At 35.3% G+C, this 20564-nt stretch overlaps 1 protein-coding gene across 1 annotated transcript in view; it reads left to right on the top strand.

Moving 5' to 3' along the window:
- SCAF8 (SR-related CTD associated factor 8) overlaps nucleotides 1–20564 on the top strand; it is an 80792-nt gene that overhangs the window by 42703 nt on the left and 17525 nt on the right. The window contains 8 exon segments of the mRNA XM_081251343.1: nucleotides 1969–2122; nucleotides 3194–3324; nucleotides 6173–6349; nucleotides 7700–7779; nucleotides 9790–9907; nucleotides 16139–16270; nucleotides 16527–16639; nucleotides 18100–18293. Of these exon segments, the coding sequence (XP_081107469.1) occupies nucleotides 1969–2122; nucleotides 3194–3324; nucleotides 6173–6349; nucleotides 7700–7779; nucleotides 9790–9907; nucleotides 16139–16270; nucleotides 16527–16639; nucleotides 18100–18293 (1099 nt within the window).

Below are 20564 nucleotides of genomic sequence, written 5' to 3' on the forward strand. Positions count from 1 at the left end.
ATTAAACAGAAGCTTTGGAACCTGAGGGAGAATAAAAAGGCGCTGTTTATCCTCATAGGTGCTCAAAGGTTACATATCTTGGATGCTGATTTGGAAATTTAGTGTCCTTTATCTGACAGAGTTAATTGCAATATTGATTTTGTAGGAACAGGAACGAACAGGTGAAGACTAACTGTTACTCTGAGGAAGAGCCACAAAACTTAAAAGCTCACCACAAATCTTTTACCTTCCCTCAAGTAAAAGATTAAGTAGTTTTTATTTTTTTATTTTTTATTTATTTATTTTTTTGCGGTACGTGGGCCTTTCACTGTTGTGGCCTCTCCCATTGCGGAGCACAGGCTCTGGACGTGCAGGCTCAGCGGCCATGGTTCACGGGCCCAGCCGCTCCGCGGCATGTGGGATCTTCCCGGACCGGGGCACGAACCCGTGTCCTCTGCATCAGCAGATGGACTCTCAACCACTGTGCCACCAGGGAAGCCCTAGGTAGTTTTTATTTTTAATAACTATTGTACAGTTTTGAAACAAAAAAAGTCTTGTTATAATAGATAGATATGGAGATAAATTTATCATTGTATCATTCTTTGTAAACTGTTCTTGGATATGCTTCTTGAAGCAGATTTTTTTCTTTTAATTAACTTCGGTATGTTGATAATTCTATGCAGGGAGAAAGAATGCTTCTAGTTTTAAAATAACCCATCACAGTTGAGACTTAAAGTAGATGCCTTAGAATCTCACATAAAATAACTCATTTGAAATTTTATATAAACATTTTTTGAAATAACTTAAACACTTTGATTTAGGAATTTCACTAGTTTGGACTTGGATTTCTATCAATTACAATGAACAAGTCAGTCTTGAATTTGTAGATTTCATAATAATAATGTTTCTCATTTATAATAAAGTTTAGTATATAGGGATTTTTTTAATAACCATAGTAGGAAAGATTACATTGCTACTGTAATCTCAGTGCATAAACTCCATAAAGGAGAGGCATTATTTGTTTGTGTGTAGGTAGATACATACAGTGATACTTAACCAAACGGGGACTACTTTTAGTGCTTGATGAGTATCTTGGGAACTGGAAGATTTTTTTATGTAAAGCAAAAAAATATGAGGTACTTTCTTAGTGCCCACATCTTCGGAAAAATAGTTAAATCAGAAGATATGAAGCATTCTTTGTTTAACTTTCTTATGCTTCATTTGAAATACAAAAATTTACATGTTAATTTAGCTTGGTCATAGTTTGAAAATATGTTGATATAATATGAGTGATTTAAAGGTGAACCAGATATTCTTAAAAATTCCTTATTTTACTATTACAAAATAGATTATTTAATAAAAGGCTCTTTTTAATACTAATTTCAGCCTCTGTCATTTAAATTATTCTACTGGAGTTAAGTAGCATTACAGTAGTCAGTAACTAATACTTACTGCTGTTTACAGAACTTTTATATGCTGAACAGTGGTGGCAGAAAGTAAATTTGGTTAAATTCTTATGTGAGGAAATACCCTTTCTTGTTCTTAGATAGTTTTAAAATGAAAAAAATTTTTTAAAGTCACATAAGATAGAGATTTTGTCTTGAAGTTACTTTTTTAAAAGATAAAATTAAAATCAACAGTAAATATAACTTTAGTGCTAAGCCTCAGAATCCTTAACACAGTTCTCCAGCTAACTGTAACCATCTCGTTAGTGTTCATGTAGAAGGTGAAAGCTAGTTACCATTCCTTCCTTCTTTCTGCTAAATATTGCTTTCATTAACTTGTATATTCATCAGAATGAATTTTTTTGCAAGTGAGTTAAAGTTAATAAATGCAAAATTGTAGAAACATAATATCAGGGCTGGAAAGTATCATAGCAGTATTTTAATCCATCCTTCCTATCTGTTGTCCAAGTGGCCTCTATGATATAACTGTGCTAAGGTTTTGAAAGCAAAAAAACCAAAATATCATTTTTCTTTTTTCCTGTAGAGTAAAATAGTGAGAGTATTAAACTTATGGCAGAAGAATAATGTATTTAAAAGTGAGATTATTCAACCTCTTTTGGATATGGCAGCAGGGATTCCTCCTCCAGTTGTCACACCTGTTTTGGCCAGTACTACTGCTGCTATGAGCAATACCCCAGGTATGTTGCTTTGATAGATTTTCTGAGTATTCTACTCATGCTTTTCAGGTGATTATTCATATATGAAATAATAATTTGACAGTGCATGAGAATTTGTCTAGCATTAGGTAAATGAAGGGAAATGCAGTTTAAGTGAAAAATAAAATCAGAAGTTACACTTGTGTGTAATTCTTTTCTAAAAATTAAAAAGCTTAGTTTTTAAAATCGCTAGAAACATAATCAGCTTTGGAAATTGGTGTGTCAGTTAAGTTTTTCCTGATTTAGACTGTAATCTTTTAAACTTGCATATATTATCATCTTGATATTCACAGTGAACTAAGACTACTAATATAAAGAGAACCCTGAAAAATTTATTTAATGGAGAGAAGAATGTTTAGTAATAATCTCAAAATCATGTGTGTGTGTTTTTTTTTAAGGTATTTAAATGACATTTGAAACTTTTTATCATAGTCCAAGAATTACATTTGTTAGCATTTTGGTATATATTTAGTTTTTGATGTGTGTGTATACATATACACACACACATATTTTGGAACAAAAATAGTTTTATGTTACGCACACTATAATAATTTTTTCATGAAAGATTGCATTTTGAATATTTCCTTATGTCACTGAATTTTCTTCTTTAGTAAGATTTTTAATGACTTGCAAGTATTATAGGCTCCTTTATTTTGTTTATTTTTTTAAGTTATTTTTTATTTTTGGCCATGCCGTGGGGCATGTGGGATCTTAGTTCCCTGAACAGGGGTTGAACCTGTGCCCCCTACATTAGGAGCGTGGAGTCTTAACCACTGCACCACCAGGGAAATCCCTGTAGGTTCCTTTAAAGTAGTAACTTAGTTAATTGAGAACAAGTATAGATAGCTCTTTTAGGTTGGTTTTTTTTTAATTGTTGTTTTTTTTAACATACCTAATTCTGTAATGGTTTTTCAAAATGGAGACAGTAAAATTACATTTATATAAATCTGTACATATTTTATAAAAGTGAGAGAACAAATCTCTCTACTTTTCCAAGTCTTATTTATGTACTTACATATTTATTGGGGTTGGGTTTGATATCTTTTCTAAAAGGAACTCCTGTGACACCTGTTACTCCAGCCAATGTGGTCCAAGGTTTACCTGATCCGTGGGTGTCTCAGATAACAAATACAGATACACTTGCAGCTGTAGCTCAGATCTTACAAAGTCCTCAAGGCCAACAGGTGAGCAGCTTTTTTATTATGTCAATGATTTAGGACTCATTATTTTCCTAATACGTTGTTTCATTATGTACCACCTAAGGAGTATGTGTTTTATTTTTTAAAAATGACCACACTACATATAGTACTGTGTAACTTGCTTTTTTTTTCATTTAGTAATGCATCATGAACACTTTTATGTCATTAAAGATTATTTTACAAATAATTCCTTCTACACCAAAATAGTTGATTCAGTGCACAGTTTGTGCCAGACGTTATTAGGTGCTATTGTTATTCCAGTAACAAGGCAGGGAAGTCTTCTACCTTGGAGAAGATACCTATCTATCTTAGGGGAGACAAACAATAAAGAAGTATAAAATATTATTTAGATAGTGATATATGACTTAAAACAGGGTAAGTCTTTACAGTGACTAAGTTTGGGGGAAGGGGTCAGAATTAGGGTAGCCAGCATCATCAAAAACTCTAGAAACAATAAATGCTGGAGAGGGTGTGGAGAAAAGGGAACACTCTTGCACTGCTGGTGGGAATGTGAATTGGTACAGCCACTATGGAAAACAGTATGGAGGTTCACTAAAAAAATACAAATAGAACTACCATATGACCCAGCAATCCCACTACTGGGCATATACCCTGAGAAAACCATAATTCAAGAAGAGTCATGTACCAAAATGTTCATTGCAGCTCTATTTACAATAGCCCGGAGATGGAAACAACCTAAGTGTCCACCATCTGATGAATGGATAAAGAAGATGTGGCACCTATGTACAATGGAATATTACTCAGCCATAAAAAGAAACGAAATTGAGCTATTTGTAATGAGGTGGATAGACGTAGAGTCTGTCATACAGAGTGAAGTAAGTCAGAAAGAGAAAGACAAATACCGTATGCTAACACATATATATGGAATTTAAGAAAAAAAATGTCATGAAGAACCTAGGGATAAAACAGGAATAAAGACACAGACCTACTTGAGAATGGACTTGAGGATATAGAGAGGGGGAAGGGTAAGCTGTGACAAAGCGAGAGAGAGGCATGGACATATATACAGTACCAAACATAAGGTAGATAGCTAGTGGGAAGCAGCTGCATAGCAGAGGGAGATCAGCTTGGTGCTTTGTGACCGCCTGGAGGGGTGGGATAGGGAGGGTGGGAGGGAGGGAGACGCAAGAGGGAAGGGATATGGGAACAGATGTATATGTATAAGTGATTCACTTTGTTATAAAGCAGAAACTCATACACCAAAAAAAATAAATAAATAAAAAGAGGGTAGCCAGGAGAAGGCATCTTTGACAAAGTGGCATTTGAATTGAGACTTTAGATGGAACTAGTCATAGCAAGATACGAGGATAGTCTAGCATGTGTTTGTTTTTTTTTTTAACTTATCCTCTAAAAACCAGATTAATTGTGATCTGAATAAGTAAAAAATGATACAGTTTTGGACTCTTTAAAAAGACAATCTCAAAAAAAATATGGAACCATTTTAGTGATTTACAAATGTAAAAAAACAATTCAATTATCGTCTTAGATTGGATCCAGTTTCTACATTTTTGGGACAGTTGGGAAACTGAATTGGGTATTAGATTAAATTATAGAATTACTAACCTTTTGTGATAATGATATTTTGAAAGTAATTCGTAAAACAAATGTCATTTTAAAAGACATCTATTAAAAAAATACTTTTGGCCAGAGTGTGGATTTTCTGGTAGAATAGTACAAGGAGTCAAGAAGACACAGTAGTCTCTAAGATATGAAGTCAGAGCAGAGGAAAAAGTAGGGTGTTGCAGTGTTTGAACCTGGGTGACTGAAAGAATAACAGTGCTATGGGGGAAAATGGAGATGTCAAAAGGAACATTTAAAATGTGTAAAGGAGAAATGTGATATGGCCTTACTTTCTTCTTTCCTCCCTCCCTCCCTCCCTCTTATTCATCCATCCTGTTTTGGAGCTTCCTCAGTGCAGTAGCTCAGCTATCATATGTTTTTGTAGTTTCTTTCCTATCACATTAGTAGTTTGTAGTAAATGTTGATATGATAGGTAAAGACTCTAGTTTGTTTCTTAATGTTGCTATTTCAGATGAAATTATTTTACTTACCGTCATCATGCATGTTTTTACCTTCTCCCACTGTAAACTGAACTTAAAGAGTGCAAATGTCTTATTTAGCAATAGCTTTTCTCTTTTTGTTTTTCTATTCTAAACTGATAATTTTCAGATTTAACTTGGGTGTACATCTTGAGTAGGAAAGTATTAATTACTACTAGGTTATATATAGGGTTTACTGAACTGAAATATCTTCAGCATCTTACTACTGTTTCTGTTTTTTAAGAGGGATGGTGAATGGGGGGACAGGGGTTGCTTTCAACTCTTGTTGACACTATTCACCTTTAATTTCCTTAGTTTCAGACTGCTCCAAGGGACAGATTTCTTATTTTCTTAGCTGCTTTCAAGAATGTGTTATCAGATGGTAAATCTGAATGATGGTAAAAGCAGTTGTAAGTGCTTGTCCTTTTACAGAGATTGAGTTAATTGAAGAAGAGATGAAAAAGCTTAGTGAAAGATAGTCTGCTTGTGCTGAGTTTTTTTTATCCGTTGGTCATGGTGTGATCATTTTATTTTGTTTAAACTTCCCTGACTTTCCAGAAGCAAGACAGATTTATTAAGGACTGTGTTATATATGGCACACACAAAAAGGTCTTTTTTTAAAAAAAAATTGTTTTAAGTTAGTATATATTTTTTCTTGGTCTCTAGACTGTAGAATGGTAAATTTTATTGACCAAAAGTTTTAGATGAGTATTCTTATTACAAACCCAACACCTGTTTGTAGTAATTTTCTTTTTTTTTCTGCCCCCCTTTAGCTTCAGCAGTTAATACAGACTTTACAGATACAACAGCAGAAGCCTCAGCCTTCCATCTTGCAAGCCCTGGACGCCGGCCTTGTGGTCCAGCTGCAGGCTCTTACAGCACAGCTCACAGCAGCGGCTGCAGCAGCCAGCACCCTTAATCCCCTAGAACAGGGAGTGTCTTTTAACAAGGTAAAGACTAAGATAAGAGATCTGTTCTGTATGAAGAACTGTATTTTCTGTACTATCATGTATATTCCAATTCTGTAAATTACATTTTACCATAGCACTATTTTATATTTTAACATCCATCATACTCTATAAGATATAAGTTTTAGAAAAAGTTCAAATTTCTGAAAGAAATTAAGTAATTTTATAATTCCACTGGAAACATTTAGAATATTTTCTTTTGACTAATGATAACTGGTCAGTAAAATTGTGTATTCACTATTTTTAAAAAAATAAATGTATTTTTTAAATTTTATTTTTGGCTGCGTTGGGTCTTCGTTGCTGCGTGTGGGCTTTCTCTAGTTGCGGTGCATGGGCTTCTCACTGCGTTGGCTTCTCTTGTTGTGGAGCACAGGCTCTAGGCCCACGGGCTTCAGTAGTTGTGGCACACGGGCTTAGTTGCTCCGTGGCATGTGGGGTCTTCCTGGACCAGGGCTCGAACCCGTGTCCGCTGCATTGGCAGGTGGATTCTCAACCACTGCACCACCAGGGAAGCCCCCTGTATTCACTATTGAGGCAGATGATTATTTTTTATACTTCCTAGTCTATTTTATGGATGTTACAAATATATTAGTTATGGCGTCCGTCCTATAATTTTAATCTGCTAGAAATTAAAATTGTAAAGTATGTGAAAGTTCAAAGGAAAGCTTCTTTACAAGTTGTTACTATGCTGTGATAAATTGAGGTCTAACTAAATAGTGTTTTTAAAGTTGAAAATCTTTTATGTTTAACTTGTGTGATATGCTTAATATTCTTGCTATTTATGGGAGTATTATAATACTTTGGAAGTGTTATCCGTATTATTTTTATTTCTGCTGTTATTTTCATAGAAATATAAATATTGATTTATTAGATTATTACTTAGACTTTTTTAGCCTGCAGCTTCCAAAACGTCTTTAAATTGACCATTTAGAAGAGAGTGGAGCATGCTGAGAGAACTGCTCTAGTAACAGATCTGTTGATTATAGTTCTAGATTTTTTTTAATCAAGCTATGTTACTATTGACAAGCCACTTAATTATTTTAATCCTAATCCTCTCTTTTATAAAGTTAAGAGTATTGGTATTTATCCTTTGTGTCATGATTGTTGTGCTTCATAAGGCAATGTCTGTCAAAATGCTCTGAAGAAGAGTAAAGATTCGCTCAAATAAAATGTTTTATTGGAGTATAACAAAATGCTGTGAAACATTTACATTTTAAATGATAGAGATAAATTAATGGGATGTCAGTGACCTTCAAAATAGCATTTGCAACTTTTATTTGTGCAAAGCACTTTTAAATTTGTCTCTTTCTCTTTTTTTTTTTTCCCACTTAGAAGTTGATGGATAGGTTTGATTTTGGGGAAGATTCTGAGCATAGTGAAGAACCCAAAAAGGAAATTCCAGCTTCTCAACTGTAAGAGTCGTTACGTTTTTCCTTATAAACCATAAATTTTTTCTGTTACCTTTATAAACATTGTATGGGACGTTGCCATTGAGCTACTAAGTGTACTTTGAGTGAGTTGAGTTTTACTATTTCAGGCTCTTGAGCTCTCACATTACAGAAAGATGGTGGAATTGCTGCTTGTTGCTTCCCTGTGTTATTTTGACTCTTCCTAAGAACTTTGCAAATAATTGGGAAAGAACTTTGCAAATAATTGGGATATATCAAAATTCCTTACTGGAAAATTGATGTGTTGATAAATCTAGTTGTGTTATTTTCTGTTGTCTATATTAGGCTTTAAGTTATTTAACTCCGTTGTAAGAATATTTAAAATAATAGGAAAGACGTTTGCTTCTAGTGCCAGTGGGCACTACTAGGAAGTATACTAAATTCTGGGAGTAGATCAGACTAATTGGAAGTAAGGAATAGGGTTGTAGGGATTTTGTTTGTTAAAGAAATGGATTGTATGTTTTTCTTTAAATCAGTGATACAGTTCTGCAGAGCCTTAGGTTCAGTGAGGGTTCATGAGAGGACCAGTGGGAAGGAGGATGTTGGAGAGGAGGGGTGGAAGGTGGGAGGATTGGAAAGGGATGATGAGTGGGGAAAGCCTCTAGATATCTTATTTCAGCGGTTATTTAGTTTTCTGTATTGTGATAATATATTAAAAATATACTTATGTATAAAATTGCAGTTATATGCTTATGATAGAGATTCTACTTGAAAAAAATAAAAACTAATGTTTTAGATTATGAATTCTAAAGTTATAAGAAGCATTTGAGATCATGTAGGTTAGTGTCCTGAGCAATGTAGCAATCTCCTGTAACCGTCTATATAGGTTATTTATCCATTGTTTTAATGCCTTCTATGACAAGAAGGTAATTGTTAATACTGTATGATCTTTTGTTACTGAATCTTACTTGATTTGCTTTCTGTACACTGATCCATTTTGCTTTCTGAAGCAAGGAAACAAATTTGCTCCATTTTCTTTGGAGACATAGCCATTCTACTATTAAGATAGGTATCATTCTTCCCCTTAGGTTTATTTGCTCCAGATGAAGTACACTTTTTTCCAACTGTTTCAAGACTTCTCATCATCCTGATTGCCCCTTTTGGGGTGCCCTCTTTTTTGTTCATGTCTTGCCTCGTGGCACCCAGAATTCCAGGTGTATACCAGGTGTGAATTTCCCAGAGTATAGTTAAATTATTAATTCCTCTTATCTAAACACTGTTTCTGTTAACATACCTAATAATGTGAATGTTTTTCTAAAGAAAGCAGATTAGGTTTTTGTTTTTGTTTTTGTTTTTTTTGCGGTGCACGGGCCTCTCACTGTTGCGGCCTCTCCCGTTGCGGAGCACAGGCTCCAGACGCGCAGGCTCAGCGGCCATGGCTCACGGGCCCAGCCGCTCCGCGGCACGTGGGATCTTCCTGGACCGGGGCACGAACCTGTGTCCCCTGCATCAGCAGGCAGACTCTCAACCACTGCACCACTAGGGAAGCCCCAGATTAGTTTTATGCAGTGTATAATCAATTACGATGGTAGATTTCACATATGCTGATTGATGGAACATTTTTCCCACTGTCTCATAGTTTAAAGAAGGAGTTAGAGTGACAATGCTTAAGTACTTTTAACTCTTTTTATAAGTGTTTTATTGAGATTTTCTTAAAATGCTGTAATGTAAAAAGTACTAATTTATATGTATTTTAATACTGTGAGGCAGTAATATCAGATCTTCGTCAGAGTATCTCTAACATGTGATCCATCTATTGAAACACTATTGAAGAGTATATTTCTATTTTAACGTATTAATGTTCTGAGGTATTCTATTTTCTGTGTTAATATTTCAAAAGTAAACATAGTAGGGTATAATAGTAGAGTATGTTCCACTTAATTGCATTTTGGGGTGTTCTTTTCAAATATTCAGTTATTATCATATTATCTTTATTGGATTTTAATATACATTTCCACTTGTTTTTCCTTTTAGTTCTCATGTTTCAGAATCTGTGAACAATTCCATCTTTCATCAGATAGCAGAACAGCTACAGCAGCAAAATCTTGAACATCTCAGACAGCAACTCCTGGAACAGCAACAGCCTCAAAAGGTTTATAACCCCATCTTGTGGTCTTTAGAGTTACTGCTATGTACAGTCTGTCATTTGGTGATTTTTTTTCTTCAGCTATTCATTACTAGGGAGATTAGTCTTTTCAGGACCTTTACAGTTTTTGTTTGTTTTTTTGTTTCATTTTGTTTTTTGGTAATCAGAATGTTTACTGGCAACTTATGTATCCATTGAGAACATTAATTTCAGTATACTGGAATTAGAGAACAGAAGACAGAGATGGTGTTTCAGTATTACAGCCGAAAACTTTCCTTTCCTCTCAATTCCCTGTCGAGCCAAGATAGTGATGATTTTGCTGTTGTTGGGGGTGAGGATGACAAAATAGATTGCTGTCTTTAATTAGACTGTTAGTATGTGGCAAGAGCTTTATTAGGCCTGATTGCAGTTAATGCTTATGCGATAGGTGTTTTGAATGTCATTTACATTGTAGGAAATTGAAGCTTAGTGAAATCGAAACATCCACTATTAAAGTACACAGTTAGTATCATATATCATCAGTCTTAAGACCCACCATTATTTTATGTATAGCTAAGAATTTTTAGATACTTGTATATATAACATCCCTTGGAGTTTTAAGAATCTTCTAAATTTCAGGGTGATAAAATGTAAAGAAAAATCATACCTTAGAATTGATAAAATATGTCAAATTGTTGTGAAGCTAGGGTTAAATCCATTACAAAGCCTCTTTTTGCTCTATATGAGAAATACTTATGGATGTTAAACTGTTTGGATATGAGTTTCTGGGAATTCCCTCCACTCACACTTCTTCCTAATCAAACCTTTTTGACTCTAATGAATTTAATACAATACCACAAATATTTTTGAAGTATGAGCATTGTTAGGTAATACATACAGAGATGCACAGAGAAGTGTCTGCCTCAAGTAAGCTCTTCTCTAATGGAGTGCATATATCTATATGAACACAAGGCAGAATCTTGGTTTCTGTAATAGAGGTATATGTGAAGGACTATGGGAATATGGAAGAGGGAGGATTACTTTAGAAGGGATAGTCCCTGAGCTTGTCCTTTTAATGCAAAGAGTAAATGGAAAATGGATTTTTTTAAAATATAAATTTATTTATTTATTTTTGGCTGTGTTGGGTCTTTGCCGCTGCACATGGGCTCCCTCTAGTCGCAGCGAGCAGGGCCACTCTTGTTGTGGAGCCTGGGCTCCAGGTGCGCGGGCCTCAGCAGTTGTGACACGCGGGCCCAGCCACTCCACGGCATGTGGGATCCTCCCGGACCGGGGATCGAAACCGTGTTCGATCCCTGCAGTGGCAGGTGGACTCTCCACCACTGCGCCACCAGGGAAGTCCTTGTAAAATGGATTTTGATGATATTTGTATGTTGGAACTTGGACCTGGAATTATGAGAATGGAATTCCATACCTTGTTTTGTAGAAATAATTCTGATAGAAGTAGTTGGGTAGGTGCATTATTTTACGTCAAGAAAATAAAATATATCTGCCTGAGAATTCAGAAACTTGAAGACAAAGCACAATAAAGAACATTTGGGGACTCCCCTGGCAGTCCAGTGGTTAAGACTCCACACTCCCAATGCAGGGGACCAGGTTCAATCCCTGGTCGGGGAACTAAGATCCCACATGCCACACAGTGTGCCCCCGCCCCTAAAACACTGGATGTTATTGAAAGAAAAACATAAGTTGTGACTCAAGGAAGAGAAACAGGTTGTCAGAGCTGTTACAGAGGCAAGAGGTAGTGGTAATGGAAGAGTTTATCTAAACAGCTTTGTTCAGCTATAGATGTGACACTTGTGAATTGCCTTAGTTCCAGTTTCATTTCAGAAGTTTTAGCAGAAGCAGTAGAAGGAAGGTTTAGCAGAGACAGTAAAGGCGTAGTACTCTTGACCTTGATCTTGATCTTGAGGTTGTAATTAACACCAAGTTACTGAAGTGAAAGTTACTAAAAACTTGAGAGTGATTTTGTTGTAAGAATCTCACCAACCAACAACAGAAAAAAGAACTCTGGTCTTCGTTGATTACTCTATGCCATCTCCAAAATTTTAGAAGATACAGTAATAAGATCTCTTTGAAAGGAGTAGATGTTCTTAAAACCTTCCTTATTCAAAAATAAGCAGTGAAGAAAAGGGAGTAGTGAAGGAAAAAAGAAACTTTTCTAATGCGTAAGGTGAATAGTGTTTAAAACCTATCACACATTTAAAATTGAAAAGTAAATATCAACAGAGTAACAAATTTAATAAGTTGTGTAATTGGCTCTATCAAACCAGTTGCCTTTAGTGTATTTAAGATGGGGTGAAACATGCAGAAGAATTAAGCATTTTTGTTTACCAGTAAACTCCGTGTGGCTGCCTAAAATTTATTAGAGTGCCTCAGAGAAAAGAATAGGTTTGCTAGTGCCGCTCTGTTCCTTGCAGCCTTGACCACGCTTAGGTGTGGGTTGAGGTCTTTTATGTAATGATGGAAAACCAGTGGAAAATGGGAGCACTTTCTGAGAATGGTTGAATTGTGAAGGGACTAACAATCATATCATAAGAGGAATGATTTCTGTTGTCTTGAGTAAGTTGGAGTTGTGATTTTGATCATTGTTTTATCAGGATATCCAAAAGATGTCAGAGTCATAACTCAGAATGAAATGCTGATGATGAAAATGATAAGACTAATAAAAGGGCTTTAAAAAGAATGTTAGGAATAAAAAGATTATTGAAGGTTCAGCCACTTAATAAAGAGCTGTCAGTGGGATATCAGAAATATGTAACTTATTTTGCTTCAGTAGTTTTTTATAGAGGAGAATATAATGGAAAGAGGAGAATTGAACATGATAACTAAGGTGGGTGATACATTAAGAGACTTGAGTTGCATTTCAGGGTACTGAGGTTGATGTTGTAAGGTTATTAGACTCATAAATTAGGAAAATGCTGTAGGTGTAGCATAGCATGTGTGGATTTCAGTAAGGTTTTTGACAGAGTCTTTCCTGCCACTTATACAGAAAAAAATAGAGGAAAGTAGATTTATAAGGGATCAAAATGTAATACTTAGTGAATGTTAATCCAACTTTGAAAAAAGTCTCTGCTAGCTGCTGTTATCCTTGTCTTCTATTTTTTCCGATATTATCTTTATTTATTTACTTGGCTGCGTCGGGTCTCAGTTGTGGCATGTGGGATCTTCGTTGCAACACGTAGGATCTTTTGTTGTGGCACGCGGGCTCAGTAGTTGCGGTGTGGGCTTAGTTGCCCCGGAGCATGTGGGATCTTAGTTCCTTGACTGGGGATTGAACCCAGGCCTGTGCATTGGAAGGCGGATTCTTAACCACTGGACCACCAGGGAAGTCCCTCAGTATTATCACTGTTGCTTTGCCTGAAGACATTGTTGAAGAAACTAAAGATGAATATACCAGGATGTATACTAAGGACGTGTATCAGTATATCAGGGTAAAAAGTCATTTGCCACCTGGGTCCTATGGAGACTTTTTGGTTTTTTTAAAATATTTTTTAGTCATCTTACAAATAATTTAAAAGCGAAGCGAAAGGGATAGGGGAAAATAAACATAATTAGGAATTTTAATATAGTTGAAATATAGCAAACCTTTTTATGACAACTAAGTTCAAATGTCACATGTTCTTTTAACAAAACAGAACAATCCAGCTTCTTATTCCAAAATACTATAAGATGAAGTCCTTCCTGTTGAAAGACTAATTGAATGAAAATACACTTAGAGATTTTTGTCCTTAGAGATACATTTCTCGCTCATCATTTCTTGAGTTTGAGAAATACGTTTGGGATGCAGTCATTTGAAAACTCACCATCTGATATTTCACTTAAACATTAAATTTCACCGTTACTATTAGAGTCTAGAATGCTGCTGTCTTTTTTTTTTGCATTCGTCATCTGCTTTCTCTAAGTGATGTGAAATATTGGGAATTCCTGGTGGTCCAGTGGTTTGGACTCTGCGCTTACACTGGCAAGGGCACGGGTTCAGTCCCTGGGCAGGGAGCTAAGATCCTGCAGGCTTTGCAGCCAAAAAAAAAAATTTTTGTGAAATATGTTTCTTTGTCAGTTTTCTTCTCTTTGCCATTATGGACAGAAAATGAAACATCTAAATATCCATTGTCCAAGGAAAGCTAAAAGCAGACTACAGATATGTCTCCAGTCTTATTTATACCTTCTTGAAATATAATGCAGTATTTTTGGTGATGCAGTAAAACTGAATGATGATGGTTTCACTGTTGAATCACCCTTCTCAACAATTCCATTTTTTTGTTGTTATTATTTTAGTCTTTTTGGCTACAGTTGGGAGTAATTGATGAGTAATAATGGAATAATTCTTAGGATGATGAAATGGCAAAATGTTTCAGTATATAGGAAAATAAGACCTCTAAGATCCCGTAACATATCTTAGATATAGCTAAGGGTCCAGTGGACCTAATTAATGCTAACTGCAAGATCATAAGATAAAATTTGGTAGAATATTAAAAGTAGATTTTCTCTTTGTTCTTCATAAGATTGTTAAGAAAGAATAAAAGTCATGAATCACAACCTTTTCAAGTAGGTAAAACTGCTCAAAAAAGAACCTCCAAAACTAGCATTGGTTGCAGTGGATTCTGCTGGTTATACCAAGGGTTGACCGTTAAATAGAAAATCAAAGGTGAAAAACAAGTGGGTGGATGGTAGGTAGGATGCTCAAGGTGAATGGTGAGGTAAGAAGTAAATAATGTGAAGGTTGTATGAGTACTGAATTAGGACCAAACAGTACAGCTCAGGATAAAGTTGAAAATTATCTTGCTGTGTTGGTAAGAATTTTATTTTTATTGTACCATTTTAAAGGCATAAGCCAGGACTGTGCTTTAAAAACATTTTGATTTGTTCTCAAACGTATACTTACTTACCAACTTTTTGGTCAGTTTTGTGGAATAAAGACTAATAGAACTTTAATTCTAATTTTAGCTTTAATTTATTTCTAAACCTTGAAAATGTTACTTGTCTTTGGGGAGCCTGTTCCTTCATAAATTAAGACACTTGGAACAGTTCTTTAATGCTCTTTTTGGCTCTTAATTTTTATGCTGCTTTCTTTTCTTTCAGTTTAAATGTCATTAGAGTAAGAGTAATTTTTAAAAAAATTTTATTGAGATATAATTGACATATAGCATTGAGTAAGTTTAAGGTGTACAACATATTGATTTGATATGATTATATATTGGGATATGATTACCTCTGTAGTGTTAGCTAACACCTCTATCATGTCAAATAATTATCATTTCCTTTTTGTGGTGGGAACAGTTAAGATTTAGTTTCTTAGCAACTTTGAAATTTACAATACAATATTGTTCTTTATAATCACTGTGCTTGTATTCCTTTTACACATAGGGAGACAAATTCAGAGTTGGAGTAACTTGGTTCACAATCACAGAGTTTGTAGCAAGGGAACAGTAGGTTTGAGTTGCTCTTTTCTGTTATTATAATAGTTCCCAACTTGTGTACCACCAGGAACTCTTCTTACTAATCCTCAACACCTGTGAGATCATGTTTTAGGACTGTTTAACTAGGGAGTCATTTCTTCATAATAATCAGTTTCTCAATTTTAGTTAACACCATAGTATATGTAATTGCTAGTCAAGTTCATACTGATTAGCACCATTTAAGCAGTATCCCTATAGCAAGTTGCTGTAATTCTAGTCCTAGGGGGGCAAAAAGGTTTAAATTTTAGTTTTTCCTATAATTAGGCTGCATTGCCTAACTTTTATTCATCTTTCTGAAATATTTTACATATTTGAGTACTTCCTAATACTCTTTTGTGAATTCCTAGAGGTGGAGGTTGAAAAAGACCCAAGTTGAGAACTGATTTTGCAAGATCAGTGATTTTGATATTGGGGTTTGAGTTTCGTTTTGCTTCTACACGTGCAGTGGGTGACTTAGTTCTTTATATATCATTCATGATACAGTCCCTTTATTCTTGACAGTTTATATTTTCCACAATATAAAATTTGTTTGGAGACCTACTTTATCTTACCATTCTTTTCTAGTGTTATAATATCTCCCTTTTATGGAGGTATTCTGTGCTTTTAAGTAAACTTGGATTTATACAAAGGTGCCATTTTAGATTGATCATAAAAGATGTAATGGAATTTCTTTAGGTATTGGACTCCTTTTTAAAATTGTAATTTTGATGTTTCATTTGTAACAATATTCATAATATTCATTATTTCCCAATGTTTGTGTGTTTGTGTACATTCTCAATAGGCAACTCCTCAGGATAGTCAAGAAGGCACATTTGGGTCAGAGCATTCTGTGTCACCATCACAAGGGAGCAGTCAACAGCATTTCCTTGAACCTGAAGCAAATTTGGATGATTCCATAGATATTCAGCAGCAGGTAAAAAGTAAATGTTTTTCTGGGGCATAAATTTCTAAAATTAATTACAAAAAAAATCTTAAAATATAGTAATAATTTTTATTGTGTGTAGATAATGTAAACCTGAATGGTTTTTTCCTCCTCATTAAGCTCCACATTCTAACCATTTTACTATTAGTCATTAATGCTACTATGGTGAATATTTTGTAAGGCAGAATTACCAATACACACTGAATCTCAACCAGGCATTTTGTTTGCTGTTCTTTTGATTTTCAAGGATATGGATATAGATGAAGGGCAAGATGGAGTGGAAGAGGAGATCTTTGAACAGGAAGCAAAGAAAGTGGCTGTTCGCTCAAGATCAAGAACGCATTCACGATCTCGTTCAAGGTTCTACAATACTATTTAAGAATAGCTGTGTGCGAACATTTAAATTGTTGGCTTTACTTTTTTGCATCCTTTATTTCTTTGGATCAAGATTAAAGAAAATGTTTTTTGAGAGTGACGTTCTCTCAGGAAGAAGTAATTCAGAACTTCAAAAAACAGAAAATATGTGTTCTGTTTTTAATTGGGCGTGGCTGTGGCCATTTATTTGAATAATTTGCACGAGTCATGGCTGTATCATGAGACTTGGATTTGGGGTTATATCTGGTTTTAGTTAATAACATCATGACAGTCAGCTTAGGGTATTATTGCCTCTGAACAACAGTTAAATCAAGCTGTACAGGACCAGTATTAGAAACTCCATTGTATTTCTCACATTCCATTTCATCTCATAATACCAAAAATGATTATAAAAATAAAACTACAAAAATTATTTTTATAAACATTAAGCATATCAGACTATTACAAAACATATCCTAGAAATGGTTTTCTCTGTGGGCTGTTCAACATGGCTGAGGCTCATTAATGTGCATGCTCATTCAAATTTGAGTTGAAGGTGCCTTATTCTTTACCTGGTAAATTTTCTTGTAGCATGTATATATTGTTTTTGCTGTAAACTGTCTTACAACTTAAAGTCATTAATCTTTAACATTTTAATGCCCTATTTTCTACACACAAATACCCAGAAAATCTGAACAGTGAATGCTGGAAGAGAGGCAGTATCCTTGATGACTTTTTCAGTCATTTCTTGTGTTTCAAGAACTTACTTGTGTTTACCTCTTGCAAATGAGAGCCTGTCAGTTCATCTTTCTCTAAGCTGACCTCTCTTCAGTGAATTACAGTGTTAGTGCTGAAACTTCTTTGTCTTAGCAACTTCTTTATTTGTCTTAGCAACACCTCCTTACAAAGTATTTTGAAGAGAGTTCAATGGCATGTGACTGACAGGAAAAAAGAAACAGTATTTCAGTATCACATTATATTGTAAAGTCAAGCACCAGAGATTTTAGAAATTGAAAACTTGTAAACAGAATTGTATAGTGGCCTAATGTTCTGTTGAAAACATTCTTTGTTTCTTAACTTTAAGAATGTAACATCTTTGTCACCTAAAGAATCTTTTTGTTTTCTTCCATCTTTCCTCCCTGTTCTTGACTCTTGTTTGAAAAATGAGTTGGAAGACCCTAAGAGAAAGTGAGGCCTTACTAGAATCTCTTTCTCTTATTCTTCCTTGTGGTTGTGAATGATCACCCAGATTCAGTAAGAATCATTGCAGACAAACATCTGTGACTAGTGTGGACCTAAGCAGTATAGAGATTTGAGAAAATACATGTTTGGTACTTGATTATGCTTGAATGTTTTTTAAAAGGTAGCTAAATACCAGACAGTCTCGCCCCCGCCCCACCTACAAGTGAGAAATTTGATAGAAGAATAACTTTGTCATTAGAAGTAAAATAAGATTTTTTTTGTAGATCACCAAGAAAACGAAGGTCTAGGTCACGATCTGGTTCTCGAAAGCGTAAACACAGAAAGCGATCACGCTCTCGCTCTAGAGAAAGAAAAAGGAAATCATCACGTTCATACTCAAGTGAAAGAAGAGCTAGAGAAAGGGAGAAAGAACGACAGAAGAAGGGATTGCCTCCAATTAGATCTAAAACATTAAGTGGTAAGTGACGTACAGCTTTGGTTTCAATAACATTGAGAAAACAGTATCTGCTACAACGTCTCCCAACCTTATTTTCAGACTAAGAGGTTAATAACTGGTTTGGTATATGAGTAATTATATTTTTGGGTTTTGTAATGTGATAGAGGAGAAAAGAAAAAGGAATAGCTGGTTCTACTCAAGTACTAAAGTCATTGTGAGTTTTTTTTTTTAAATGCTAGTTAGAAAATATGACTTGACTAATGATTTATAAAGTGTCCTAGGCCTTGTGTCTGTTTCATGGACACCGTGACTTCTGTGCACAGTGTCCTAACCAATTATGAACACTAGGTCTGTAGGAGTAATTATTATAGGAAGCATGCAAATTTTAAAGCTAATTATAAATTTACTGGATCAGTACTGAAGGAGAGATTTCTCTTGTAAAAACGTTCCCTCCTTATATGTTAATCTATAATGTATGATTAGAACAAATTTGGTAGTAGTGGGAGTTTGTTTTGGGAGAGTGCTGCAGCAGAGTTGACTTGGTAGGCATGTGAGGTATAGGAAAATAAGTTGTAATTAGTGCCAAATTCTGCCTAAATGATTCTTAGCGGGTTATGACTTTTAAGGTGAATCAACAGACTGCAGATGGATAAAGTACATAAAACGAAGCAAATTGTCATTCTTCGCCAAGAGCGAAACACTGATCAGGTTGTCTGATTTCTGAATGTATCCAAATAAACTCCTTCTGCCACGGAGATAGATGAATCACTGGTATAATTTATAATGCTGAAGCATCCTAGAAATCTAGGCTTAGGATTAAAGGCGACAGCCATCTTACTAAATTCTAGCCATTTGAACAAGCCTTGGCTATCTTTCCAGAGTCTTACCTGATTGTGAGAGCCGTTGTTAGTTTAATAATGTTGACATTCCTAACTCTGAAAGTTTCTATTTATCCCTTAGGGTGAGGGACAGAATTCAGACATTGTAGTGCTGTCTGATAAATACTGTCAGAAGTCTGATCGTAAAATCTCAGCTACGCCTCCTCCCGTGATTACCATTAGGACATTGAGAGTAACGAGCTTTATGACAGGCTTTTATGTGGAGTCTCTCGTTTAGTTCCTCACCTAACTGGTCATGTTTTGTTGCCACCGTTTACATAGTTATTGACCGTGGAATTTTTTTTCTGTTGCTGTTTTATTTTCATGGGTAAAACACACAATTAAAAAATTTAGAAAGGACATAAGAAAATACAGTGAGAAGTGTATCTTGTCTTTTACCTCAAAACAAATCTCTTTACTGAGAAGCAATAACAATTTGATGTGGTCCCAACACATTTTAAACACATATGGTAGTGTTTCTCTGCCCACTGGTTCTTAGAACATGAATTTTCATGAATAGTCCAGGGGCTGTGAAACATCAACAAACAGTAACATTCTAAGAATCAAGTGTCCCCTTCTCATGGGATGGAGGAGACTCATTATTACTTTCTGGGAAGGAAAATGGAGTTGTCCATGGGAAAAATTTGTAGAGAGACAATATCAAAAGAGTAGGGGAAACATGGAACAGATTTTGGGGAGATTAAGGCAGCTGTAATATGTAGAACAGAGTAATGAAGAGATGGGAACTATTCAGTGAAAGAGGTCCAGAAATTTGCTAAGGGTTTGTGGTAGGTTGAATAGTGGTCACCCAGAGGTGTCCATGTCCAAATCACTGGAGCTGTAAATATGTTACCTTACATTTGTAGATCTGATTAATAAGGATCTTGAGATGGGGAGATTAACTTGGATTATCCAGAAGGGCCCTGTGTAATCCAAGGGTCCTAATAAGAGGGAAACAAGAGGGTCAGAGAGAAAAGGTGATGTGAATGTGGAGAGGAGAAAGAGATTGGTAAATGCTACACTGTTGGCTTTGAAGATGGAGGGCTGGGATAATGAGCTGAGGAATGCAGATAGCTTGTAGAAGCTAGCAAAGGCAAAGAAACAAATTCTCTCCTAGGGCCTCCAGAAGGAATGCAGCCTTGTTGACTCATTTTAGATCACCAGAGCTGTAAGAGAATACCTTTTTGTGTTTTAAGGTACTAAGTTTGTGGTGTTTTGTTACAGCAGCAAAAGAAAACTAGTATGTTGCCCTTTGAGACTTCGGTTGAATATTAAGTTATTTATGCACAGGGTAAGACTGCATGAGGCAAAGAACAAAGAGCAGGGAAAGAACAATTTCCAGGCATCTGTTAGCTGAACGATTCCTAAAGCTCACACAGGCCTGGAAGACATTAAAGTTCTGACCAGCCAGAGT

The sequence above is a fragment of the Mesoplodon bidens genome, assembly GCF_964165515.1.
Source record: "Mesoplodon bidens genome assembly, chromosome: 12".
NCBI lineage: Eukaryota > Metazoa > Chordata > Mammalia > Artiodactyla > Ziphiidae > Mesoplodon > Mesoplodon bidens.